Below are 27,594 nucleotides of genomic sequence, written 5' to 3' on the forward strand. Positions count from 1 at the left end.
CTCCCAGCTTCTTGTGAAAATTAACTCTATCCCAGCCAAAAAACAGGACACATGGAAATCAATAGGAGGTCACTAGCCAGTGTGACCAGAATTTACCCCCCCCTCCCACCCAAGATAGTGGCATGTTGGTAGAGTTACATTCTTGTAAGTTGGCTCTTCTGCATTTCATAATTCGAGTCATTAGAGATTTTACTCTTTTAAAAGAATTCTTTTTTTCCCCAGCTATTTAATGAACAGCTCTTCACCAACATGACCCATTAGATTTTGGTCAATTCAAGTAAAAAAATACTTATATTACCATGTCTCCATTTAAATAGGCACTACTGTCCTTGAAATGTCAAATATAATATGACATGTCAATTATTGTATGTCAAGCACATGATGTATTTTCAGTCCCTGTTGATTTAGATGGGTTTTGACATGTGCTTGATGTGTTCTAATGGTGCTTCTTCAGTTCAGTGAATGTCTTGAAAACAACATCGAATGGCACATAAATCACAGCACCACCTTTTGCAGGGACGTTTGCCAGAACATGAGGTAGCAGCTTCATGTTCCTGCGAGCATTTGGTCAACAAGGGCTCTCTTGTCCCAGAGCTAGGAGCCTGCAGTTTCTGTCAGGGTTGCCAGCAGGGCAGAAGCAGTCTGATTGCAAAGCTGTTTTATTCAAGGATTTTTTAATCATTACTTTAAAAAAAAGAAACCCTAACATTTTCTTCTGAGATTTTTTTATAAGTCTCATACCAGTATTTGGCTCACATTGTGTCTGGTGATGTTGTTGTGATATGGAAGTATCAGCAGTAGGACCACAGACATGTTCACCATATACCATTAGTAAGGATTTCCTCCTAACCATATTCACCTAAAATACTTACCTAGAATAAGGATGAAACACTCTCTCTAGACATCATTGCAAACAGTAAGTAGCATTTACTGACTGCTAGCAGAGTGAGAAATGAGGAGAGATTACGTTTTGATCTTTTATATTATAGGCTTTCAGGATTTGTTAGTATTGTTCAGTACTAGGTAGCATTTACTGTTCTCCCTGAAAAACATGGGTGCAGTTGGAGCCCCCTTGCTGCTGTGTTCATACAGACATGCAATTCAGCCACTTCCCAAAAAGATGATACACCTAAGGTGGTGGGAAGAAGAGGGAGAGAAGGAGGAAGGGTAGTATCCCCACACTTTTCAAATCAGGAACTAAACCACTAAAAGAATAAGGGACAGGACTAAGGATACCCTGGAAATCAGTTACAGCACTCTGGAGCCCCAAACGATGTTATCCTCCTTTGCTACTGTTTGAATGTAGCACATTAATAAGAAGCTGTGCATTTAATTTAGGTATACTTTCAAATGATATTGTTGAGTAAGATAGGCTCTAAAATAATGTGAGACTTCATAATAGTGTCGTACTTCAAAATGGCTTTTAAATCCAGCGCGTTCAGATGGGTAGAGTTAGACTTCAGCCCTTCAGAAAAAAAATCTCACCCACAGCACGTGTATGTAAACCACGTCTTTGCTCTTTGAACTCCAGAGATTGAAATGAAAGCAGCTTGTCACAAAAATAGATTAATATAGGGACATTTTTTGTTGTTGCTCAATTTTTTGTCACAGAAATGAGATAGCAGTATTTAACATCCCAGTGTTAAATAGAGATCAGTGCAGTACACACTACCAGTTTGGCTCATATTCTGTAATTTTACAGAGTGTCTCTCTGCCTGCCTTGCTTCTTGCAGAAGAGATTTGTCAGAATTAGTATGCAAAGACGCAAGAGGTCCACCTGCCAGGCCACCGGCCGCTGGAAAGGTTAAAGTTCTTTTGAAAACAACTATAATTTACTGAACACAAAACACATTGAAATTCCAACATCTCATTTTTGTAGGAAAGACCATAACAAGAGCAAGAAATAACTGGCCAGTGAACGCAACCTTTTAGCGCTACCTCAAACAAATACGGTGGCAGAAGTGCTACAACTTTATTCTGTGCCTGCTGCGGGGTGAGTGGTGGGGTGGGTATCCCTGTCTACCTCCTCCACCTACCTCCTGTGTGGCAGGAGAGGGACTTTGTCGTGCCACAAGATGCTTCAACATCACATTTAATTAACATTTTTACTATTAAAAACTTCATTATATCAGTATTCAAGACTTCTCTACCTCCATTTGTGTAACAAGCTGGGTTGCGTTTGAGTGGCCAAATATGAGACTTAAATGAGAAATGGATTTTGTGACTGCTGTTACAGCTAACACAAAACTTAGAACAGATCTCTACTTATCCAGGCAGAGGGGGAAGAGGTGGACTTGCAAATGGGAGTTTCCAGAGAGGATTCAGGGGTGTAATTGAAGTGAATGGCTTCCTTACAGCAATATTTCTGAAAAAAAAATGGATAGGGGCACATCAAGTTGGGTTTTGCATGTGCAGGTTGTGATCTTGTGTCAAACTCAATTTCAGTCTGCGATGACAGTCCTCCTCCCTCCATCCCTCCCATATGGGATAAAAGTATATAACAAGGGCAAAGAAATGAGAACTGCGGTAGGAGGGGAGAGCCCTGCTCTCTCTTCTCCCCTGAAATGTGTTTCCTCACCTCAGGGTGGGTGTCGTGAGGTGCCTCAAGCAACCTCCCGCACCTCGCAGGCGGTATCGGCAGGGACGCCTGCACAAAGTGGGCATGGCACCCCATTTCCAGAGTGAGATGTGTAGCTTGTCTTATTCAGACAGTCGCTTGCAATGGTCATCATTGTCTCGTCTGACCGTGCGCCATATGCCGCTCTGATGTCTCCCTCCACCTGCCTAACGCTTCTTCTTATTTGCTATAGTTGCAGCAATATCATTCTGTCGTGCTGAGAGTTTTGGATTTGGATTTGGTTTGGGTTTTTTTCTGTGCCTCTTCCAAATGAACAATTGTGACAGCAAAATGCTTTGATAATTATCCCTTTTTACTGCATGCAAAGGCTCCAAATGTTTTAGGAAATTATGGGGGGGGTTTTGATCTTTAAAGTTCTGGTATGTTCCATCCCATTTAACAAAACAATACAAAACAACATATGTGCAGGGTTGAGTTTTGCTAGATTTTAACAGACTCTGATTTCTCTAGTAAAAGCTTGAGTGTAAGCACGCCGGTTGTTCTTAATTACTATATTGGCAGTACTAGTTGGTGCTTTATTTGGTGACTGATACTGTTTATAAGATCTCAGATAGTAAACAAGCAGAGATTTTGATAGATTAGAGACGGGAAAATATCCAGAAGTGGGTGTGGAGGATTTTTCTTTTGCTTTTTTCCAAAAAGGAAATTTTAAAAGTACTACTGAAGAAGTCCTCATGTGGATTTAAGTTATTAAGCCAAATATCCTGTTGGTGAAAACTGGGGACACTGGTGCTTTCAGGGAAGCAGTAGAAATTCCAGAGATGAATGAACTGGATCCTGGGTCAGCACAACTGCTTTGGGCTAATATATGCAGGAAACCTGTAGCAAAGCAAGGGACTGCTGAGTCCCAGACCGGTGCTCCTGATCGCACATTTAAGATGCTTGAAATTCAGAGCACTCTCTTCTAGCCACCCAGATCTGTTGACCTGCCTTCGGGACTTAAAAACTATGCTTGACAGTGCGCTAATGAGTAACATGCATAAATTAGCAAGGTGAAACAGAGTGGCCTGTTATTTCCATCCTTTGATTCTCAGCATTGTAGGAGATGCAGTTGGGAGGGATGCGCCCACTTCAGGGAGAGCAGCTAGACAGATCCCCTGTGCTTCTTTGTAATGTGAGTGTGCTTCCAAGTGTAAAAATAAATTATAGTGACAGTAGCTTAAAAAATAAATACATCAAGTAATATCAAGGCCGTAGAAATATTCTTTAGCACTAAATAGGACAAAGAGTATCATGCAGACGAAGGAGACCTGATATGCATTTCTAAGGCATCTGCAAGAAATCCTGCTGGTGACTAGGTCATGTTTCTGTGTGGATGGAAACCAAGTTCCTTCCCTCCTCCCTCAGCCATTTTTGAATCAAAGGAAAAAGTGTGCTAATCTGAAAATGGTGGCTATTTAACACCCTCTGAAAAAGTGTTCGTTTAACTACAATACTATATGACTATATATTCTCTCTTTCGTTGGGCAGCATTGTTTCTAAGTAGTTATCTAAATATTTTTTTTTAAGGATGAAACTAAATAAAATTTATTTCATAAAGCCTACAAACATGTAGTTTTGCCTGTTGCTAGTCTTTAGGGAAGGGCTGGGTCAAAAATCTGACAGTTGCAAAGCTTATTCAACTTTGTATATTTTTATCCTTTTCTGAACAAAACATTCAATGTCTGTTGGAAATAGTAGAATAATTTCCCTCAAATAATTAAATACTTGATGTCCCAAAGGGACACATACGCCCTTTAGCCAGTGGGAAAACATTTCTTATCAGGACAACGCATTGTGTTACATTTCAAAAAACCTGAAAAGGCAACTTCATTTAGATCTTACCCAATGTAAATCCTCGCATGAGAACTTTCCTATAAATTCACATACAAAGTGATATAGTTTATATAACCAACCAAGTCCTCAGTCTGATTTCACCTTAGCAGGGCTGGAGCACGCATAGGGTGAAATCTTGACCCTTTATTTTGATGGGAAAAAGTTCTCAGGATTTTGTTCTTGCCTTTCTAAAGAATAATATTGCCATCCTAAATGTGTCTGTAGTTTTTCCTGATCTGGAAATAGATACACTGAGGGCCACCTAGTTGTTTAAGTGGAGAAGCATGAGAACAAGCCCACACAGCCACCTCGACCCAGTGAAGCCCAGAGGAGTGGAGCTACTTGGCCACCAGCTTAATTGATGCTCTTGAAAAAGTGTTGTGAGGTATTTATTGTGAAGAGTGGAGACTGTGTACTCTGTGTGCAAATGGAACAATTTCTAATGTGACAAACAGATTTGATAAAGATGTATTTCCTTAGATTTCTTACTACAAAACGTACCTTATGGCTATATGTATTCTGCCTACAGAATAAATTTTGCTCTTAATTGAAGCTTGCCCTGCCCGTGAGCACTTGAGATGGTAAACACAGTGCTGCCTTGGTGAGAAAGGGTTAAGGACACCAGTTCATGAAAACCACAATACTCTGGTTTCCTCTTTCTGTTGGGAGAACGTATGTCTGACTCCACTGAAGACAGTGGCAGCTTTGCTGGACTTTCCGAGGCCCATATCCAAACTGGTATCTTTTTGATTGCTGAACTGGTGTAATGATAATGATAAACAAGGAATTGTTGACATTTGCCTTTTCGGTATGTGTGAGAAGTAGGTAAGTGTTCTGTTGCCTAATTAATTACAAGTGGAAAGACTCTACCTACCTGAAGTTACTCAGAGTGCAGACTGAGTATTCGTTGGATGGAAGTTAGGTTGATTTCAGTGATGGAGAGAAGAAAAGGAATGGTTGCCCACATGGTCCAACTGATCAGTGCAAGGCCAGTAAAAAGACACGGTAACTCTTCCAGCTTGTAGATGTTAGTCATGGGTTCCTCTTTCTCAGAAATTATATGGCCCATTTATACAGCTTTCAGGCATGCCTTCTATCCCATGGCAGGTGAAGCCACTAGAAGTCTTTCACATGCTAGTAAATACAGTGAAACCGCAACTGTATAAATTTCTGCCTGTGTAAATATCTTACTCGGTGACAAAACGTGGCCCTGTGATTCTCTAGAGAGGCAGTTCCCAGCTGGGGAGGTGGCAGCAAGTCTGGGGGAAGAGAGAAGGAAAATAAAGGACAGGAAGAGAAAAGAAATGGCAGTCCCCAGGAAAGGAGTTTGAGGAGCTGGATCTAGTGAAGCCCAGAACATTGGCTGGTTTTCAGGTGAGACTATCTTATAAATAGGTGTGGAAAATCACAGATGCAAGGAGAGGTAGTGAGGTTTCTTTATATTGCAATAGTGTATTAGTACTCTGTTCATGGATTTGGACCTCACTGTACTTATTTTGCTTTGCAAACACAAACCAGCAAAAAAGGTGTAGCAAGGATCTCGTAATCTAAATGAAGAGATAGTTCATCAGCATGCATGGCTGTAAAGCCAGGTACAAGTTAGCATACTGAATAGAAAACCTAGCTTCTTGTACAACATAAATACATCAGGATTCCTCATTGTTGTTAACAAAAATGCATGGTAACACAATCTGTATGGCCTCTGGGGTATAGTAACAATTTTGATTTACAGAATATTTTCTCATGTTCTTTTATAAAAAATTCTTTCAATAGGAGAGGGTGCTTTGGAAGGAAAAAAACCTCTCTAAATCTCAAAATGTATCGATTAGAAAGTAGTTTTAGAAAAAGAAACCCAGATCCCTGAAGTATGATCTTGTGCTCAGTAACTTTTTTGTCCCCAAATTAATTAAATTATTTAAATTATTTAGTCCCTTTTCTCCTAGCCAGATCAGATAGGTATGATACTTATTTTATATCTACAGTAGATTAATTCTTTGCAATATATATTCTCAGAGACAGGAGCTTGTTAGAGGGCTGTGGGGCATACAAAGTAGGTTTTTTGAGGTGACATTCTGACATGGGTGGCAGGTTATCTTTACATACATAAGCACCAAAGTGTACACTTCAATGGAGTCAACTATTTAGTAGTTACAGAAATCTGCTTGATGACACAGAATATGACAGATGACCACCCATAATTGCATTATACATAAGTATCTAGGGTAATCAAATATTTAACGTATCAATAATAACCCTTCTGAACAGGAAGGAAGAAAAGGTCATTCACATGAGCTTCAGTCCCAGTGGATGCAATGTCCTCATTTAATGTCACTGACCTGGCAAGACATTATGCGACAATTTTCTCAGCTAAGGCTGCACAAGAGAGGCGCTTTAATCACCACTGCAGTGATCAGTTCCACATTTGTTAGTCTGACCAACAAGAGGAGGTGGATGCACAGGCGAGAGTCATCATTGTACAGACGTTGGAAGTGACTACTGCGCTGCACAGGTGTGAGAAATCAGAATTAGAGGTATAAGAAGAAAATGAAATCTGGAGAGCAAGGTACAACATGCAGGGTGTCCTGCACTAGCAAGTGGAGTGTCTGTGCTGTTTCTGCAAGTAATCAGAACAAAGGTGAAAGACGTGAATATATACATGCTCATCTAATTTCCATGCTGGAAATTTCAGCTCAGCCCATGTCTCCAACAGAGTAGTCTTTATTTCCCTTTTTTAATTTCCTCTGCTGAGAAAACCAGTATTGCCGTAGCTTGTTTGCATATGTGTTGCCAGAAAAACATGAAGGAAAAGTATGAATCAGAAAGGAACGGGAAAGGTAAAAAGCAGGGCCCTGTGCTCTCAAAGCTGAGTTGGAGGTGTTCAGTTACCCAATTTTCTGCTCTGTTTAGAAGGGGACAAAAAAGAAAGAACAGACTCGGCATTGATGCAGCCTCCGTCTGGAAGGAGTGTTAGAACGGCTGGTGCGTTAGAGATCCTGTGAATGATCGCTGCTGTTCTGCCAGCTCTGAAAGGAAGGGAACGAAATAAGATGCTCTTTCTCTGCTAGACGAGGTTCAGCTCCCAGGCCTGAACTAGCATGCATCAAACACATTTGGGATACAGGATTTCAGGAACTGTTCCTGCTTTCAGGAAGAAGTACAATGCTTTGTCATCAGATCCAAAGAACAGACCTTTGCTCGTGCACTTTATTCCACCTGCAAGTTCTTTGTGAAGATATGTTTTCCCCACTGCTTGCGGTTTCCTTATTTTCATGGATTCCCACTTTAGATTGGAAGAACATTGGGCTAAAGCAAAAAGTAAGCTATTTTTTGAAAAAAAAAAGAAAGAAATTCAGGCTTGCATTAGCTCATGGTCATTTAGTTATCTTTCATTATAATGTGTAGATATGTGTATTTATTAATAGAAACATTTACGTAGGAACTATTTAGAAAAAGTTCATTAGAAATTCCCTTTAGAACATGAGTGTGGCTGAGCCACTGGAACATGTAGCCCAGAGAGATGCTTTTTCTTCTATCTTTGAACATTTTCAGACTTCAGCAAGGCCATGAGCAATCTGATGTAGCTCTGAAGTTAACCCTGTTGAGCAGCAGGTTGAACCAGGTGACCCCCCACAGCTCCCTCCCCAGCTGAATTTTTCTGTTACTCTCTATTCCATGGTAATGCACTATGTTACCAAAGGAGGCATTAGTGTGGGCTTCATTATCCAGAGCAGTCTTTACACCGTGGTTCAGCCGTCTTGAAGAGCTGGAATTGTCAATCATGTGGCCGTGCATCTTTTGTATGTTGCACATGTTAAAAAAAACCCTAACTCCTAAACAGATTTAAACAACTGCTTTCATTTGTCGCCTCAAAATCTATGGCAAAACCTAAGGCCAAGTGTCTCACGTAATTTGAGTCCATCTATCCAAAACCAAGGGGAAGACAGCAATGAAGTGGAATTTTGTTTAAAATGACTAAAAGTATTTTGTCTATATGTAAAACATCATAGACTTACTGTGAAATGTTTCTGAAACTTTTACAGGTAGAAACAAGCTCTATATGTCCTGCCATATTAGGAGAAATAGGAAATTTGTCTTTGTTAAGCAGCAGCCCAGTAATTCGGTAGGGGAGTCACTGGTCCGGGAGCTGCTGTTGCCCACACTTGGCTACGGCTGGATGTAGTTGTGCAGGAGTAAGTTTATCTCTGCTTAGAGGCTGGCCCAGGTTCTGGTTCTTACAGCAGGAGCTGCAGGTGGTACAACTTCTCATATGGCCGTAAACTTTCCCAAAACCAGGAATAAACATTCTAATTATGTAAGCAATGATAGTTAACATGTAATTCCTTTGCTTTTTTTACACAATAAGTGTCTAGGGTGACATTTTCTTAGTTAATAAGGGCAAAATAGATGGAAAGTTTTTGGTTTTGGGGTTATTTTTAGTGGCATTTCAGAGTTCATCATAGGCTTGATTTATAGATTTTCTTTATGTGCTTTGCAATCCCGGTCCTCCAGTCATCAGATCTGGAGGACATGCTGGAGCATGTCGTAGATACCTTCTGGCCCTGCTTCCTTTCCTACGAAACCCAGCACAGAGGAACAATGTGAAAGAGGAGAATGTGGTGTGTGCTCAGGTCCCAACCCGGTGTGGAGCTGGGATACACCCCAGGACAGTACTGCCCTAGGAGCTAGAAAGCACTCCCAGATCCCACAGCATGAACACGCCTCAGGAGGATCAGGTAACTGCCTCATTCTCATGTCTCAGTTTAACACAGCTGATAACAAAGGTGATGGAGAATTTTGCTAAGGTGTGCCATGGTTGACATTGGTGCTTTTCCTAGTAGACCCCAAAGCTCTGTCCCACTGCCAGAAGTTTGTTTTGTATATTTGTATATAGTCCAGCCCAGCCAGAGAGATGTTGTAACATGCTCAGGTATTGCAAGGCAGCTCAACAGTTCAAGTAACTTTAGCTGGTGTCAGGGGGAATAAATACTGCAGAAAAAGTCGTAGTCAGAGATGTGCAGGGTATTTTGTTTTCTGACCACCTGGCATAGGGATGTAAGAGCAGGGGAATATGGCCATATGGAACTGGAGCCGAGGATCCCCTTGTCTGGGCTCTGCCTCCTGCAGCAGCCAGAAGCGGACACCTAGGACAAAGCGTAACAGGGCAAACTTAGCGTGCCTCTACTTCTGTCTGCTCCTGTCACGATTTCCTACCTTCTCCAGCTCAGGCATTTTCTGAACCAAATGTATTCAAATCGTCTCTTATCTGTGTCTTGCTTACCCATGTGATTTTCCTATTTAATATGTGTGCTGTTTGTGTATGCTGCCAAATTCTTTCTTTCTTTCTTGACAAAAAGTGTAATTTCCAGTATAACATCACCTTAAACTACACTGATTGAAGTAACTATTGCTAATAAGAGAGTAGTACATATTTTCCTTTTATGATCGCCTTAAGTACTGCTTGATATGTTTTAATGTCTAACATTCCTATGGCAGATGTTTGCCTTTCATGAAACATTAATTAGAATCTAAGAATCAAAGAGGAGGAAAAAATACATATGTATGTATGCATGTGCATCTGTTTGTCTGTGAAGGGGAGACAGTAGAAACTTTGTATTAAAAAAAAAGCAGCAAGTAAATATTTGAGGGGAAGACTTTATCAGGAGATTACACTGATCTTTATTAAGCATATTAAAGCAATAAAACGACTATGTTTTTATATAGTATCATTTTGGCATCTCGCTGTTATAGTAGGTGAAGTTTTGTAAACTGTAATGAAAAATAATCTGTATCTTATTTCTTCACAGTTTAATATGTCGTGCTTATAAGGATACTTTCACCAATATCCTGAGTGGGAAGGTAACATTATACAAGCTGTCAGAAAATAAAATTACATTATGTGAAAAGCTACTACAAAACAAAGTAATTGATAGCTGGAAACCAGGAAACGCAGTTCAATTCCCCTTTTCAAAACCACACAAACTACCCCTATCACGCCTGTTAGCGTCTGAAACTTAAGTCTTGAGAGAGAAAGAATATCTTAAGTGAGATTAGCTCCCTGAATGAGCTGCGTGCTGCTGTGCATGTGTTCACTTGACTCAGAAACGTGCCAGAGTTGGGACCATGGTCATCTCTGCTTCCGACTGTCCTTGGTGGGGAGCCACGGCCTTGAGCAGTGCTGCTGCCCCGTGTCACCCAAGGGAGGACCAACAGCTGCCGTGGGTTTGCAGGAGATCCACTGACATGCTCTGGGGGAGTGCCATCCCACTGCTGGATCCAAAGGCCAAGATTTTCAAAAATAACACAGAAATCTTGCCTCTGATGCCCATATTTATTCACTTAAGAGCTCTAGTTTTTATAAATGTTAAATGGCCAAAACCCACAATGTTTCTGCAGCCTGGGTTCCCTTTGAACACCGAGTGAATGCTAGAGATCCAGGGATTTTCTTCAACTGCTCTTTACCATCTGAATGCAGACATGTTATATTCTAGTTTTCTGCTTTTATTTCATTTGCCTGCACTTTTAGTTACCACAAAGGCTGGCTCAGAAGCTTTGCTTGTCTTATAATGATTCACATTGCAAAGTGGTTTTGTACACTATCTGTGTATTTGAATATCATTTATTTGTATCTTTTTCCCTTTAAAAACAAAGAAAAAACAGAAATATCTGGATGTCCAAAATTGGCCTAAAGGTGAGATATGAATGTTTGCCCTGTTGGTTCTACCCTGTATTGCCAAAGCACATTGTCACCTCCTAAGTATTTAGGATGTTACCAGCTCCGAATTTTTGTTCTCAGCCTATCTATTTGTATGTGTGATGGGTTGACCCTGGCTGAGGGCCAGGTGCCCACCAGAGCCGCTCTATCACTCCCCTCCTTCATTAGACAGGGGAGAAAAGGTACAATGAAAAAAAAACTTACGGGTCGAGATAAGGACAGGGAGAGATCATTCTCTAATTATCATCACGAGCAAAACAGACCGAACTTAGAGAGGGAATTCATCTTATTTATTACTAAGCAAAACAGAGTAGAGGAATGAGAAATAAAACCAGATCTTAAAAACACCTCCCCCCACCCCTCCCATCTTCCCGGGCTCAACTTCACTCCCGGCTTCAACCTCCGCCCCCCCTCAGCGGCACAGGGGGACGGGGAGTGGGGGTTACGGTCAGTTCATCACACGGTGTTTCTGCCGCTTCTTCATCCTCAGGGGGAGGACTCCTCTCATCATTCCGCCGCTCCAGCGTGGGGTCCCTCTCACGGGAGACAGTCCTTCACGACCTTCTCCAACGTGAGTCTCCTCCACGGGGTGCAGACCTTCAGGAGCAAACTGCTCCAGCGTGGGTCCCCCACGGGGTCACAAGTCCTGCCAGCAAACCTGCTCTGGCGTGGGCTCCTCTCTCCACGGATCCACAGGTCCTGCCAGAAGCTTGCTCCAGCACGGGCTTCCCATGGGGTCACAGCCTCCTTCAGGTGTCTCCACCTGCTCCGGTGTGGGGTCCTCCATGGGCTGCAGGTGGAATCTCTACACCCCCTCATCCTCCCTCCATGGGCTGCAGGGGGACAGCCTGCTTCACCATGGTCTTCACCATGGGCTGCAGGGGAATCTTGCTCCGGTGCCTGGAGCACCTCCTGCCCCTCCTTCTGCACTGACCTTGGTGTCTGCAGAGTTTCTTACATCTTCTCACTTCTCTCTCTGGCTGCAAAAGCTCTCTAACTTTTTTTCTCTTTCTTAAATATGTTATCACAGCGGCGCTGATGGGCTTGGCCTTGGCCAGCGGCGGGTCCGTCTTGGAGCCGGCTGGCATTGGCTCTATTGGACACAGGGGAAGCTTCTAGCAGCTTCTCACAGAAGCCACCCCTGTAGCCCCCCCGCTACCAAAACCTTGCCACGCAAAACCAACACAGTATGTTTATCTTTATGCATCTTACATACACGAGTATCAGAAGAAGCAGCTTCTTTGTGGAGCAAAAGGTGAATTTTCCAGTTGTTCCTTGCCTTGATCGCTTATGTCCATGTTCTCGATTCCTTCATACAAATTCTGAATTTCCATGGAAGTTGTGGCATTGGTGGTAATCACAGCTAGTTGCCACTGAAAGGGGTGATGACACTCCCCTAATCCTTGGCTACAGGTTTCCATCCTCTCCCATGTGGCAGTGCAGGTACTTGGCAGACTCCACTATTTAGGGAGTTAAACCAACAAAAGCTAGCAAGCTGCTCAGGGGTTGTTTTTTTTTTGCAGAATTGACTTTGTCTGTGGTTGGTTGACCCTGGCTGGAGGCCAGATACCCACCAGAGCTGCTCTATCACTCCCCTCCTTAGCTGCACAGGGGAGAGAAAATACACCGAAAGGCTTGTGGGTCGAGATAAGGGCAGGGATAGATCACTCACCAATTACCATTATGGGCAAAACAGACTCGACTTGGGGAAATTAGTTTAATTTATTACCAATCAAATGAGAGTAATGAGAAATAAAACTGAATCTTAAAAATACCTCCTCCCCATCTCTCCCTTCTCCCTGGGCCAAACTTTACTCCCAGTTTTCTCTACCTCTTCCCCCATCAGCGGCACAGGGGGACGGGGAACGGGGATACGGTCAGTTCATCGCACATTATGTCTGCCGCTCCTTCCTCCTCAGGGGGAGGACTCCTCACACTCTGACCCTGCTCCAGCGTGGGGTCCCTCCCATGGGAGACAGTCCTCCATGAACTTCTTGAACATGAGTCCTTCCCACAGGCTGCAGTTCTTCACAAACTGCTCCAGCCTGGGTCTCTTCCATGGGGTGCAGTCCTTCAGGACCAGACTGCTCCAACATGTGTCCCCCATGGGGTCACAAGTCCTGCCAATAAACCTGCGCTAGCTTGAGCTCCTCTTTCCACGGGTCCACAGGTCCTGCCAGGAGCCTGCTCCAGCGTGGGCTTCCCGTGGGGTCACAGCCTCCTTCAGGTGTCTCCACCTGCTCCGGGGTGGGGTTCTCCATGGGCTGCAGGTGGAATCTCTGCTCCCCCATCAACCTCCATGGGCTGCAGGGGGACAGCCTGCTTCACCATGGTCTTCACCACGGGCTGCAGGGGAATCTCTGCTCTGGTGCCTGGAGCACCTCCTCCCCCTCCTCCTGCACTGACATTGGTGTCTGCAGGGCTGTTTCTCTCATACCTTCTCATTCCTCCCTCTGGCTGCAGTTGCTGTTGCACAGGATTTTTTTTTCCCTTTCTTAACTCTGTTACCCCAGAGGCACTACCACTGTGGCTGATGGGCTTGGCATTGGCCACTGGCAGGTCCATCTTGGAGCTGGCTGGCATTGGCTCTGTCAGACACAGGGGAAGCTTCTAGCAGCTTCTCACAGAAGCCACCCCTGTAGCCCCCCACTACCAAAACTTTGCCATGCAAACCCAATACATCGTCATTGTGGGTCCCTGAACTGGGTAACTGCAGGATCAGAGAAGTGCCAGTGCTGACACAAGGGAAAGGCACTGGAGCAGGAACTGTCTGGGTACGCCAGCTTAGCCAGATCACGTCCTTCAACAGCCCAGAACCTGAGAAACACAAGAGGACCACAGCTTGCATATGCCCACCTTGTGTGGCATGCTGTGGCCTGCCGAGCCCCTCGTTCAGGCTTACCACATGCCGCCCTAGGCTGAGCCCAGTCTGGTTCTCCTTCTCATGGTAGCCAGAGTGGAGGGGACAAAGCTGATACGTGTCTAGGTCTCACCCCAAAGTGAAGTTAGCATCTGTTTTTAGCAGCCGTGGACTATTGTTAAGGTGCAGCCATAAGTCTCTCGTTTAACTACAGGGTGAGCTAGGGAGGAAGGTACTACAGTCTGAATGCTGTAAAGGAGAGATGTATGGTAAGGTAAGGTGGGAGGGAATTTGGGCACAAACTGGTCTATACCTGTTGGCCCTGGGTCAATGTGTTTTCCATGAGGTCTTTTGTGAGGCAGGCAGGAGACATAGCCAGAGCGCCTGAGCTCATAGTGGAGGGACAGAGGAAGAGTAAAGGTGGCAATCAGAAGGATGAAAACACAACACTGAGACACTGTTTGAGTTTGTACAGCAAAGAGCAAGGTGGCAGCTTGCTGCACATCACCAGCTCCGTGCTGGCCACGTCAGCCAGCTCTTGTCCAGTTTGCTGAGACACTGGCAGTGCCAGGAGGCTCGTACTTTGGTGGGCAAAGGTAACGCTGCATGTCTGCCGCAGGGTGAGAACACGCAAGCTGGGTGTTTGTGGGGAGCAGCCAGCGTGCAGTGGCTTCTCACCACATGGCATGTTGTTGGTGCGTCACAGCACTGAACACAGTTCAAGGCTTTAATAAACATACCGTGCTCCCTGGGCAGCTCTGCTCTGCGTATCGCTCAGAAAAAAACAGGATTGGTTTAAAAAGACCCAGTAGATGTGTTTTTAACAGCATTACTGCATATCCCAAGGGCCTTTCCCAGTCTGTATGTAGAAAAGAGGTGAAACACCCAGGAGGTCATGAGCAGCATTCGTAGAAAGGAAAAATAATCCTGCATTACCAGGGTCGTTAAAATCCCTGTCGCATGCAACATAGATCACATTCAGGAGAACTTGATGGCCATCTACCGGCGAAGCCCCGGTCTTTGTTTTACTTTGCAGACTTTTTTTGCATCAGAGAGACAAGCACTTAGGCATGTGAGAGTCGCAGAGATGCATGTTTTCACTTCTAGCTGGAAATAACACAGCTGAAGGTTTTTTAATCACCCTAAATGCTCACATTGGTGTCATTCATTTCACCTTACGAGCAGTACTGACTACGGGTGTTGCAGCTGCTTACAGAGGCAATCAGCAGTCTCCCAGGATTTCTGTTAGTGTAATAGTTTCTACACTAATATAGAAATTACAGTTTTTAGAAATAGCGAACTGCAGATAAATAAATGGCAAGCTGACAGGTCAGAACACAGTTTTCTTTTTTTGTTAATTTATCTTTCAAGGTTGACACATCAGCAGTAATTTGATACACTCTGCAGTTTGCCTGGGACATTACCTGTGGTATCAGTCCTATTGCTAAACCCACCTTGAGTTTTAAAGTCTCTCTGAGATCTTGGCTGTTAACAGAAGAACTGGCAGCTCCTCATCTGGGCACCCTGGCAGCTCTTGATGGCTGATGTGTCCCCAGGTCTTTGCTCTGGGCAGTGTGTGAGGGACACTTAGAGTCAAGAGAGGCTGCTACGATATAGTTGGTTGTTTGTTTAATTTATTTATTTTACATGATTTTAAAGCACATTGTAAACAAAAAGAGAAAAAATCAGTAAAAATAATAAATTCCTGTGAGTTCCCTGTCATGTCCATTTTCAAAGTCTTTTTCCACCATGGTGCCATCAAACAGTAGTTTCTGGATCCCTGTGCTGACCAGAGTCACCTGGCAGAACCCCCATGGCCTTTAAAAGGCACAAAACATGGTTTTGAGAACTTTTTTTATGTTTCTCTGTGTGCCCAGTGAGGGTATTTTGTAGAAATTGCTCGAGGAAGAGGAGGGTGTCCCTTTACTGCTTGCTGCACGGCCAAGGCAAAGAACATCAGCAAATCAACTGGCTGTTGCTGCGAGAGGGACTAACCTCAGGAAGCTCAAAAAAGCACCTCGTGCTCTATTTAGGGCTTCCTGTGGTATTGCAATTTAAAAAAAATCACACAGCTTTTGTAAGGCTAAAACAAGGCTGGTGGTATCAGGTAGGATCTGGCTCCTTTTCCACCGGTGAGTGTGCCTGCACTGTGGGGTCCCCCTGTGCCACGTGGGTTAGAGCGGCAGAGGAAGATCACCTTGGAGGTCTGCTCTCACTTGCCACACAAGTCCCTTCTGCTGGCTAGTTGGTCATTTAGCCTGCATTGCTGCGAAGGGAAGGCATTAGGTTATGTTTGCTGATTCCGGCTGACAGTAACCTTTCTCCTTGGCATGCTGAACAAGCGATGGCTGTGAAGCTCGCGGGGGACGATGGCAATGCATGGCACCTTCTGTGGCTTATTCAGTTGTTTTCCCTGTCATGGAATGGGTAGGATGCTTTGCCTTTTAGAAAGAGGGAGCAATCCAGTTAAGCAGCAGCAGCAGCATTGATCACATGCCACCTTTGTGGCACTGCTTTATGCCGCTGTCACCTGTATAAATACCCAGGAAAGCACAGAGCGGTTCCCAGCAGTGAGGTCACTTTCTTGTACGTGACAAATAGCTTTTTACAAGGTGCTGATTCTGCTCAAGGTTCATTTTGTCTCGGGGCTGGAACCTGTGGCAGCATTATAAGCTTGATCCTCCTCCCATTTAAACAAGCTGTACTATCCAGGATCTGAACGCCCTGTTACAAAATAGGCTTTTAAGACGGCTCATAAATCACATGAAGCAAAAATGGTGCACAAATATTTATTTTTAAAGATAAAGATTTTCTGGTCTTGAGCACTGGATTTTGTACCTTCATTATTGAGCTTTAAGATATGATTTACATGTTTGGTTTTTATTTTAGCCAGTGGCATGTTTAAAAAAAAAAAACAAAACAGACTAGCGAGACCATTCTCAGTGAATCATCTAACCCAAGACTTTTATTTGCCCTGAGATGCAGATGCTTAAATGCATTTCCTAAGCCATTTCTGTGACAGCTGAACATATCTGTATTCTTGTCACATAGTTAAAATGATGATGTGTCTTACTCTCTTGGGGACTACTTTTTGCTAGTTAATGTTGATATTACAGCCCTCTGTCCATTTCTTCCTCCATTTCAGAAATTCCACACATGCCCATTTATACACATTGTATTATAGGTAAAAATAATTAATCTGGAAAATCTCTTTGCCTGAAGGGGAAATAAGAATATAAAGTGTTAAGAGAAAAAGAGAGCTGTCAGAAAAATGGTGCTTTAAATTAGGGTTGTACTGTAAACGTACTTAAACAAAAAGAAACAAAAGAAATAAAAAGAAAAATGCGTAGTTTGTTCGGCCTGGAGAAGAGAAGGCTTTGGGGACACCTAATTGTGGCCTTCCAGTACCTGAAGGGGCCTACAGGAAAGCTGGAGAGGGACTGTTCATCAGGGAACATAGTGATAGGACAAGGGGTAATGGGTTTAAACTGAAGGAGGGTCGATTTAGATTAGATGTTAGAAAGAAATTCTTTACTGTGAGGGTGGTGAGGCACTGGAACAGGTTGCCCAGAGAGGTTGTGGAGGCCCCCTCCCTGGAAGTGTTCAAGACCAGGTTGGATGGGGCTTTGGGCAACGTGGTCTAGTGGAGGGTGTCCCTGCCCATGGCAGGGGGCTGGAACTAGATGATCTCTGAGGTCCCTTCCAACCCTAACCATCCTATGATTCTATGATTCTAACTACCACAAATTCAAGGCTGAAAGATTTGTAATGCAGTGAATTGGAACATCGGTGAAATCACATGCTAACAATACGAGATGCTTTAGGCAAAGTTTTAACCCAATATAAGCAGTCTTCAGCAAACTCTGGAGATCTCTAAAAGTGAAGTTTATGGCAGAGCACCTATAGCTGTAACAGAACTGACTATTGTCAGAGAAGGTTGAAGATCGGTGTCAACACAGGAGCTTCTCAACAGATGTATCAACATCAGTGCTTCTTTCAAATGCCTTTCTTAGTATCTTAGCTTCCCCAAAGGGTCGTACTTACTTCTTTTTGTGATTGGATTCAGTTTCTTTTCCTCCGATTCATTTTCATCTCACAGTCACACATTCTTTCAGGAGAACTGGGAACTGGAATCTTAAGAGTTCAAAAGAGCTGGCTGATGAAACTCTAGATCATTTACCTTCAATGTCAATAAACCTGGGAATGTGGGGGAAGCCCCAGAAACTTGATGAAGGCCAGTGTTGTTCCAGTACTTAAAGCAGCTAAACAGACTAGTATAACTGTAGGTGAACATGACTACTGTGCGGTATAATCATAATGGGGTTGATAAGGAGATCAATTAATAATGATTTATAGCTGGGTAATATAATCAGTGTAAGTCAATGAGGGTTTGGATCTTGGCATACCAGCTTGATAATAGTTTATGACACAAGTTTATCTAACCAAGGCAAGTGCATTGTGGTAGCAGGCTTTCTTCAAGTATTAGACTCCGTACATACTATATTTATAAAATAAAGCAATGTGACTTCAACATTACTTTTTTATTTGCTTAAAATTGGTATAACTCATAGGCCTTAGGATGTTGCTGTAAATGGAGTATCTTCACTGAGCGTAAGTGTTTCTGTGGGGATCGTTTGCTGGCCCTGTGCTAATAAACTTTTTTATTTATCAGTGGTCTGAAAGGAAATAAAGTTCATTGACTTGCAGGTGATAGATTGAGAATTGTTAAATAAGTAAATGGAAAAATCGCTGCTGCAGGGTGATATGGATCTCTTAGCAATCTGTATGCAAGCAAACAACAGCTGTTTGGCCAAATGTGAGGATCCATAGTCCAGACCTGGGTACTGGATACACTTTTTTCATAAAAGGTTTCAGGATTTTTATCTATTTCAGCTTGTCAAAGAGAAATTATGTAGTCTATGTATAAAGTTGTTTAGAAAGCAGGCTTCAGTGAGCTTGGATCTGGACACATGTAAAATAGAAATAAAGCTCAGCTAAAGTCAGGCTACTTCATTATTGGAGCAGTATTTCAAGGATTGTGGTATTTTCTCTGGCAATAGGCATTTGTAAATTAAGACTTGAATTATTTCATGCTGTAAAATGCGCTCTAGTTCAAGCACAAATTGTTTCGAATATTATTTGTTAAGGTCACTTCTTGCACAGTGATATGTTACCGCTGATCTTTTGGGGGCCCAGGATATGCACCATACTCTTGCTTCATTTTTTTTGCTTCTGTTTTGTTTTTTAGTTCAATTTCACCATTCAGTATTGAGAGCACAAGGCGTCAGAGAAGGTCCGAGTCTCCAGACTCCAGGAAGCGGCGCATCCATCGGTGTGACTTTGAGGGATGCAACAAAGTATACACAAAAAGTTCCCACCTGAAGGCTCACCGGAGGACGCACACAGGTAAGACTTTGCTGGCACTGTGTACTACGGTTAAGACAAGCAAGTTTCTTTCTGCCTAATTTAAGACGTATTGAACCTGTCATCCTACACCAAGAGCCAAAGGCCTGTACTTAAATAACAGAGATGTCTGCGAGTGCATCAGCATTGGCATTCTGGTGCAGATCAAAAGCGCACTTTGAATTAAACTTTCCTGTCATCCCCACTTCACAGCACAAGAGCGGTGTCAGCACAAACTGACTCCTTTCAGATGAAACTAAACAGAAAAGTGGCCTCTAGGGACACACCTACTGTGCTTCAGCGAACAATGGGTCCCAACAACGGTCATTGCTTGGGACCAACCATAGCTAGTCCAAGAAGAGCGCATAGTGTGGACATGGATGTTCAGCACATTTTTTTCACTCTGCAGACCTGCTCCTATTGAGCTCCTACTTGCTTTTACAGATGTAGCCTTTGAATGCTAGGTAATGCCACTAAATGCCTTCAGTTCAGTTCAGCTGTAAACTCAAGAGCTCGGTATTCCTTTCTGGAGGCTTTCAGGGGCACCCTCCACATCTGCAGAGGGAAGTCAGTCACTTTATGAGAATAGGTTGCACTAGGTCCCTGCAACAGAGATGCAAGAGAGGTGCCTAGATGAGCTGGGTCCCACTCGGTGATGATTACTTAACAATTAATCAATACCTGGTGTCCTTGTTAACTTTATGGGCTGTTACTAGTCTACATGACATGCATGTAAGGGTTGGCTGAAGCAGTGATTTGTAATTGTTGTAATTTTATGGTAGATAAAGTCAGGAGCAGCAATTTGAAGTCATCAAGAACAATTGAAAAGGGGATCACTTGGATGGCTAGAAAGGTGGTGGACAGAATGCTTTGAGTTTCAGTGCTGTTCCTTACTCTGCTGCTGATTTGCTTTAATTAATTATCTCTCTGCTCTTAATGTACTTCAGTATCCTTGTAACTCCTTGGAGAAAAGATGGTGTCCATCCAGCATGTAGCACAATGTTGTTCTTTGCTGAGAATCTGCTGGTGCTTTCTGTGGTGTGATGTACTCTAAAGAGTATGAGATATTATTTTAAAAAATTAAGTGATGGCTTCTCCATTTCAAATGAAGCCACATCTCCATCACTCTTTCCAATATGTCTTTTGGTTGGTAGGACTTTTGTTGAGAGGAATACTGAACAAGGCTCCATCCTAATACCCCCTACTAAACCAATTTCTGTAAGGTAAGAGTCCCTTCCTTAAACAGTGGAAATGTTCTGGTGATCTGGGAATTTCATTACGTTTCCCCCCAGACCAGTTATTCTAGTTTCTTCATATCGTCCCATTAATGCTTGTCACTTCTCCTCTCTCTGAATTTATCATGTCTTGTCTTAACTCTTTTTTCCTCTTCCCTATTCTTTCCCATCTTCAATGTGGTCTGTCATCCCTGCCCTTCTGATACATTTTATATACCCTTACCCTTTCAACTTGTTCTCTGTCGTTCTTGTTTTACTTCTTTTATCGCAATCTAACCCTGCTCTGTCCCTTTCCTTCTCCCTACCCTGATTTCTAAGTTGTTTCTCTATTCTTGCCTGTATCACCCTTTGAGCATTATATGGCTGTAACAGATTAGAAGGCAGAGAGCTCAGCCAGAGGCATGAAAACAGTAGACTTTTTGGGTTGAACCAAAAATACCACTTACGTGCTTATACCACCAGGACGTCACTCTTTTCTAGCCTGAGTGACGACCAGCCCAGGAGTGTAAGTCTTTAGCAAGACTGACGACCAGCCCAGGAGTATAAGCAAGCATCATGTAAGGAGCTGAGTTACAAAACTAGATGTGAAGAATCTCAGAAATGTCACACTCAAGTTAGCACAGAAATACAGAAGGCTCTTTTCTGCCGTGACGTTTTAAATCACTGTGAAGTACATTCATTAGTGATCTCATGGCAGACCAGCGCTTGCAGGTAATGCACCCACATCAGTGTTAGATAGTCTGCACTGTTGAATCTCAGGCTGTGCGCTTAGGGTGCTCAAAACTCAGCACTGACAACTTGAAATGGTGTTGATAATTGCAGCTTTTGCAGCTGTAACTCTCCAGCAGCGTGAAGGGAGTTTTTGTACCTGCTGTAATCGTAGGATCCATCTGCCCAGCCTTGGTTCCCTAGCAGATGGGTGTCTAGGCTATGCTATCTGTCTGGGATCTCTGCGTAGAGGGATTGGCACCTCTGGGGCACGTTATTCCCTCTTCAGGTAGACCCAGGGATTGGCTTGCAAAAGTGCTTTTCTTTCACTGCTGACTACAGAGGAAGCCCGGATACCTACCTGTTAGCTGGCCAGAATGAATCCCCACCCCAAAAGGCAGCTGCTTGAAATACTTTGCAGTCATGTTAGATGTTGGTTTATTCCTTCAGGGAGAAAAGAAAAATAACAGCAAATCAAAAACCTTCATTAAATGGTCGGCTATTAACTGGTTTATATTGTCATGTCTTCATGCCTGCTGCAATGTAAAAAGTCTAGTCTAGAGAGAAGGTGAGCGCTGAATTTAGCCAACAGATCCAGTGAGAAAAATCTGTATTGTGCTGTTAAATTTAAATGTTTTACAGAGCTCTTCACAGGTAATGGTCAGAAGTTAGCATATTCTGATTTTATTTGTAGCACCGAACATGAGGATACTCTATGCATTAATCTCAACTTACATTTTTTATCTTGGCCTTTACTTTTGCTTCAGGGTAAAGAAGTTAATTATTCACGTATGACCCACAGTAATTAGTGTGCAGTTTTGGATAAGTATAAATGAGGTATGACAGCTATGCACGCAAGGGTGAGCAAGTTTCAGTAGGAAACTTTCTGAGAAAAGATCACAGAAACTCAGCATTGCATAATATGGACTTTTTTTTTTTTAGGGAGGCTGATCTTGCAGCCAGTTGTTTACCTAAGCAGGACGTGTTTGAGAACTAACCTTTTTTTTTTTATTTGCTATACTTGCATAGCCACTAAAACATCCGCAATTGTTTGGATACAGGAGGGAAAACAATGCGGTATTTTGAACAACTTTGTCAGTTGGAAAGTATACATCTTTTAAACATAATGAAAAATGGCAACAAAATATTAGAGATGGTAACAGTTGCATTTAATACTGAGTGACCCCTAGGTTTTTTTAAGTATGCTATCATCTAGCTGCCCAATACTTCTCACCAGTGTCCCGAAAACTTCGTGTGCTGGTGCGGACATGCAGTCCACTGGGGGGCGAGCTTGAATTACACATCGTCTCTCCAACTAGAAAAACTGCAAGTGAAACCTGTAGTAGTTAGGACATTTCATAAATCAGACGCGCTTGTATTAAATTTCTCTTTCTAGTATCAGCTTCTTGTTGTTGTTTTGCCAAATCGTCAGATAAAGTTATCAGGGGGTATCGGGTGTGATGGAGAGCCTTCAGGGCTTGCAGGCAATCTCGCAGCTCAGGTTTATCAACTATTTCCACAAGGCGAAACTGTGAGAAATTGGCTCGCTGGAGTTGTATTGAGTTAGTTTCTGCTTCGGTGCACCTAAAGAAAATTACTAATGCGTGACTCTACAAATGAGTAATCTTTAAAAATGGGAAAACCAGCAGTCCTGGGTTGCATTCCCGGTGTGCGTACGTCTGCGTGGCACTCCACATAGGTGCTGATGTTGGCCCCAGGAATGGGGTGAGCTGTAACTCCTGTTCCCCACAAGGTCTGCATCCGTGCAGCCCTGGCGGGGGTCGCCTTCTTCAGTTGGCTGCTTTTACTTTGAAGATGGAGAGGGAAACAACCGTAGCGTTATTTTATGATATGTAATGGCTATTTCAGGCCTTTTAGGCGGCACTAAAGTTGCCATTGACACTTCCAGTAGGACAGCTGAGCATTGCAGGCTAAGTAATACCGATTCCTTCCACTGTGGTTTTTTTGACCCCATCAAAATTTCATTCTAAAAATATTTAAATTTATCTTAATGAATTGCTGTTTCCTTTTCTGCTAGCCCTGGTTTGTGAAAGATCTACAGACTCTTCCCTCTGGAGAGAGATAAACATCTGATATGTTTTCTGTAAATCAAAGAGTCAAACCATGCCTTCTGTTGAGAGGCTGATATGGCTTATAAAAACTAGACTTTAATAGCTGATCTGTGAAGTTGGTGAAACTGGAAATCATGTGTCTGCAAAAACTGTAAAACACATTAAATAATTTCGTTATTTTGGCAAAAAGCAGGCAGATATTTTCATGCCATAAAATTGAGGACATACATCTTGACCTCCTCTCCAGTTGGCTGGATGTTTCTGAAATGTCAATGGAAAGCTGCAAAGTAGTCAAAAATGTTTGCAATTTCCCTGCAAAATTTCACTTGACTTGTCATTATTTTTCAATCAATCATCTGTAACTGTAATGAAAATAGGTTCATAAGCTAGCTATGGTGAAGGCAGCAGGACAAAGTCTTACAGTCATGCCATTTATCAGGTCAAATGCAAGGCAGTAAAGTCTCTGGTGAAATAATACATTTCATTATAGCCTTTATCAGCATAATAGTTGTGGATAAAGGGTGTGTATGGAAAGATGACAGGACAGGGGAGTCTGTTTTAGGGAGAGAAAAGAAGGAAAACAAGAACAAACACCCAGGGCTCTTTGGGCTAGTTGCTTTAACAGTGCAAAGGAGACATTAGAAAGTGAAAACAACAGTGATCATATGAAGAAACACACAAACCCTTTTTTATCCATACTGATTTCAGTTGCCTTGTTAGTGCATTAAATACTGAAAACCACAAATAGCCAAAGACACCAGGTTCTGGCTGCCAGCAGAGATGCTGCAGGGCAGTGGCTGCCCGCTGTGAGTGATGTCCAGGGCATGCCTGTGGCGATACACCCAACCATGGACAAACTGTCCCACTGGCTGACCATGTGGCTAAAAGATACTTTCACTTTTCATCCACAAGCCACTTCTTAGTCTGCAAATCCTAGTGTGCAATGTTCTGATTTAACCTGAATCACGGGTCTGTTGGTACCAAAGCTAACCTTTGTATATCATGATCCAGTTTTCATAGACATCATCCGTCTCCTTTTAAACAGGGAGAGCATGTAAGTTTGAGGCATATTATGTAAATTGAAGATGCAAATCATGCTGTCTGTTTGGAGGTTTGGTAAGGAACACAGAGACTTGAAACATATAATGGGTAGTACATGTGGAAGAGATTTAAAGCTCTTCCCTTTTTTCTAAGTATGCAGAGTACACTGGGTGGTGTGAATGTGTCTCAAAGCGGTGCCTAGCATGCAGACTGTGACCTGAGAAATCTAACCAACAACATAGTAATTTAAAAGGAAATTTGATTTGTCTTGGATTTCACATCTCAAGTTGCTCACAGCTAAATCCAGTTGTAGCTCATTGTGGCTACCCTCTTAGCATATGGAGAAGCCAAAGGAGTTTAAAACATTGTGTGAATCATCCTGAAGAAGTCAATGAAGAAAGAAGATGCCTGCTTTAAGATTATGTGGGACATAGTTTTACAACGTCTGATACAGAAGAGATTGCTCCCTGTGTCTCACCGATGTAGGATTTTCTTTCCTTGTAGGAGTAATCAGCATTCTGTATTTCTGTGCAACCTTATTTCAGTTATTATTTACAAATCTCCAGAGAAACGTGATGGAGTGGCTTTCTGGGGTCAATGGCAGCAAAAGCCTGGGACTTTCCAGTTGGCTTGAAGTGGGAATGGACTTAGTCTGTGAGCGTAGGGCATCGTATACCCACAGCTGTGGCTTTGCTCCTGCCTCAGAGAGGTGGAGGGGGGCAAGGGCTGTAACCAGAGCACCTTCGTGGGGCTCAGGTACTGGGCTGCAACTACTGCTTTTCATCCATGAGCCCCAACCAGCACCCTGTCCAAATCACTCTTCTCAGTGCCGCTGCTGTGGAAGATGCGGCTGCTTCGTTAGGCACTTACAGAGGCAGGCAGAATATAACCCCCAGGCCAAATGAATTTTTTAGTGTTTGGTGCTTTGTCCTTGATCAACGCCTATATCATTCCTGAGAGATGAGAGCAAATACCTTTGCCACAGACGTAATGAAGCCTATTTGTCAGTGTCAGGGGGTCTTCAGCGGCGTTACATGGAGACAGTAAACATCTCAGAAATGCGGTTTTGTACCTGAGAAAATGACAGCATTTCCTCCCCAAGATGTTCCTTTATAGCTGGTTGAGACACCACCCTAGAAGAGAGAGGGCTAGTGAGTACATGGGTGATTTATTTAGTCTGTGCTTTTTCAAACATTGCATTCCTCTCACTCACTGTTGCTCCATATATTATTTTAATATGAAAGGGCCCCTGTCATTAGTCTTTGTTCACATTTTCCTTTGAGCAATTTCAGAGTGGACTTAAGAAGTTGGAGGCACCAAAAAAGTTATTTTTGCCCTGTAGATTTTAAAACTCCATTCATTACCTGTTGTTTTCTTAAGGTCTGTTTAATGCCTTTTGCTAGCTATAAGTTCCAGAAAGATATTTACAGGTTTGTAATCCCTTCTTTAGGCAAATATTGGGAGGAAGCAACATTCTTTAAATAGTCCTTCTGGATTTTACTTGAACTGTGTAGATTTTTGGCCTACTTTAAAATTAACACCTCTTTGTCACCTGCCCTCCAGACTTGCTCTTCAAAAGCTCAGCTTTTCTTTCTCATGTCGTACGTGCTCCCTAGGCCCTTGTCCCAGAGCTCTCCCTCCTCCACGTAAATCTATCGGGTGAAAAAGCTGCAACAGCAGGTTCATATGCTGTTTGAGAAACGGGGAATTCAAATAAACAAAGCCAATTTAAAAAATAATTTGCTTTAAGTAAAATGGGAGGCTCTGTTTGTATTGGGTGATGCTTTTATTTTTTAAGAAATACTTTCTTTTAGTGTTTAAAGTTTACTGCCAGTTTCAATAAACAATAGAGCTTTCCAATGTGGAAACCAGTGTATTTCATGGAAGTTTTCACTTCTAGCATTTCTGCTCTTTCTTCATGCAGTTTCTATTTAGAAGATAAACAGATTATTTAATAAACGGGGCTGCTGAAACCTCAGCTGAAGCCTCAGCCTATTCCCATTGATGTGACTGGGTTCAGATTTCAGGACAGAAATATATTTAAAAGCAGATGTCTGCTGGTGCAGTATGTACCAGGGTGTAAAGCAGGCTCACTAATGCCACCACAGCCTAGGAAGGTGATGTTCAGAAATGGGAACCTCTGGATGTAGTGAGATAGTTGTCTGAGTCCAGCTACTTACGGGCAGGTGTCCATACCACAAGGAGCTTGTACATCCACTTCTCTTCCAATAGCTGCTCTGTGGAAACTTAAATGATTTCATTTCTGGCACATTTTGTGAGCTCTGAATTCACCTTACGCATGGGGAGTCATTCGTCTGCATTGTAGGTCTGATGCTGTGCCGATATGGAAGAATGCCCACGTGGTTATTCCAAGGCACTTTGATGGGAGAGCGAGTCTAATTGCGTCTGTGATTGCTTTCAGTCTCTAGGTTATGAAAAATATTTGCAACAGTGCCCCTTGACTTTGTAAATATGGGGTGCATATGTGTTTTGTCTGTGTGTGGCACGAGGGAATAATGATGATTTCATTATGCAGAATAAAATTTTCTCTAAGCAAACCATTTAGTACTTAATATTCTACCTCCAAAGAACTGCAGTTCATCTAAGGTCTCAGGCATGATTGTGGTCTACCATGTGTAGCCCTGCAGTGGCATGAAGGTGAGAAAGAGCTCTCTACTCCCATTCCCGCCAAAATGCTTTCCCGGATGTTGCACCCAGACCTGGAGAAATAAATACACAGTACAGTGTTTCCAAGGACATTACATCTTGCAGCCCACTCAGTCCCTGACAGAGAGAACAGGATAACAGCTTGCTACTGAAATGCCAATTACTGGTGAAACCCTGTGTCTTTTGGGAAGTGTGTCTGGAGTTGCTCGTGCCTGCCCTGTCCTTTTCAGGGCAGCCTTTGATCGGAAATAGAGTCTTTGAGAGTGGAGCATGCTCAAAACTGCAAGTAAGCTTCACAAAAGCCTTTGTTTAGGTGTTTTACTCAGGTTTTCTGGTTTTCTACTTTCTTTTTTCCATGGCTAAAAGAAAACAAAAGGTAGAGCCTGAAAGCTAGTGTTTTCAGTCCACTTTTCGCAAATCAGTAGCTAGAAAACTGGGGAAAT

At 42.9% G+C, this 27,594-nt stretch overlaps 1 protein-coding gene across 13 annotated transcripts in view; it reads left to right on the forward strand.

The window, feature by feature from the left end:
• The window catches only part of KLF12 (KLF transcription factor 12), a 254,559-nt gene that overhangs the window by 213,054 nt on the left and 13,911 nt on the right, over positions 1-27,594 (forward strand). For 11 of the 13 annotated variants that reach the window (XM_075741707.1, XM_075741706.1, XM_075741701.1 and 8 more), the window contains one exon: positions 19,274-19,431. In XM_075741707.1, the coding sequence (XP_075597822.1) occupies positions 19,274-19,431 (158 nt within the window). Of the gene's footprint in view, positions 1-19,273; positions 19,432-20,582; positions 20,652-27,594 lie in introns of all 13 variants that reach the window. The other 2 variants (XM_075741711.1, XM_075741713.1) reach the window with 1 other exon arrangement.

The sequence above is a fragment of the Balearica regulorum genome, chromosome 1, assembly GCF_011004875.1.
Source record: "Balearica regulorum gibbericeps isolate bBalReg1 chromosome 1, bBalReg1.pri, whole genome shotgun sequence".
In the NCBI taxonomy this organism is placed as follows: Eukaryota; Metazoa; Chordata; class Aves; order Gruiformes; family Gruidae; genus Balearica; species Balearica regulorum.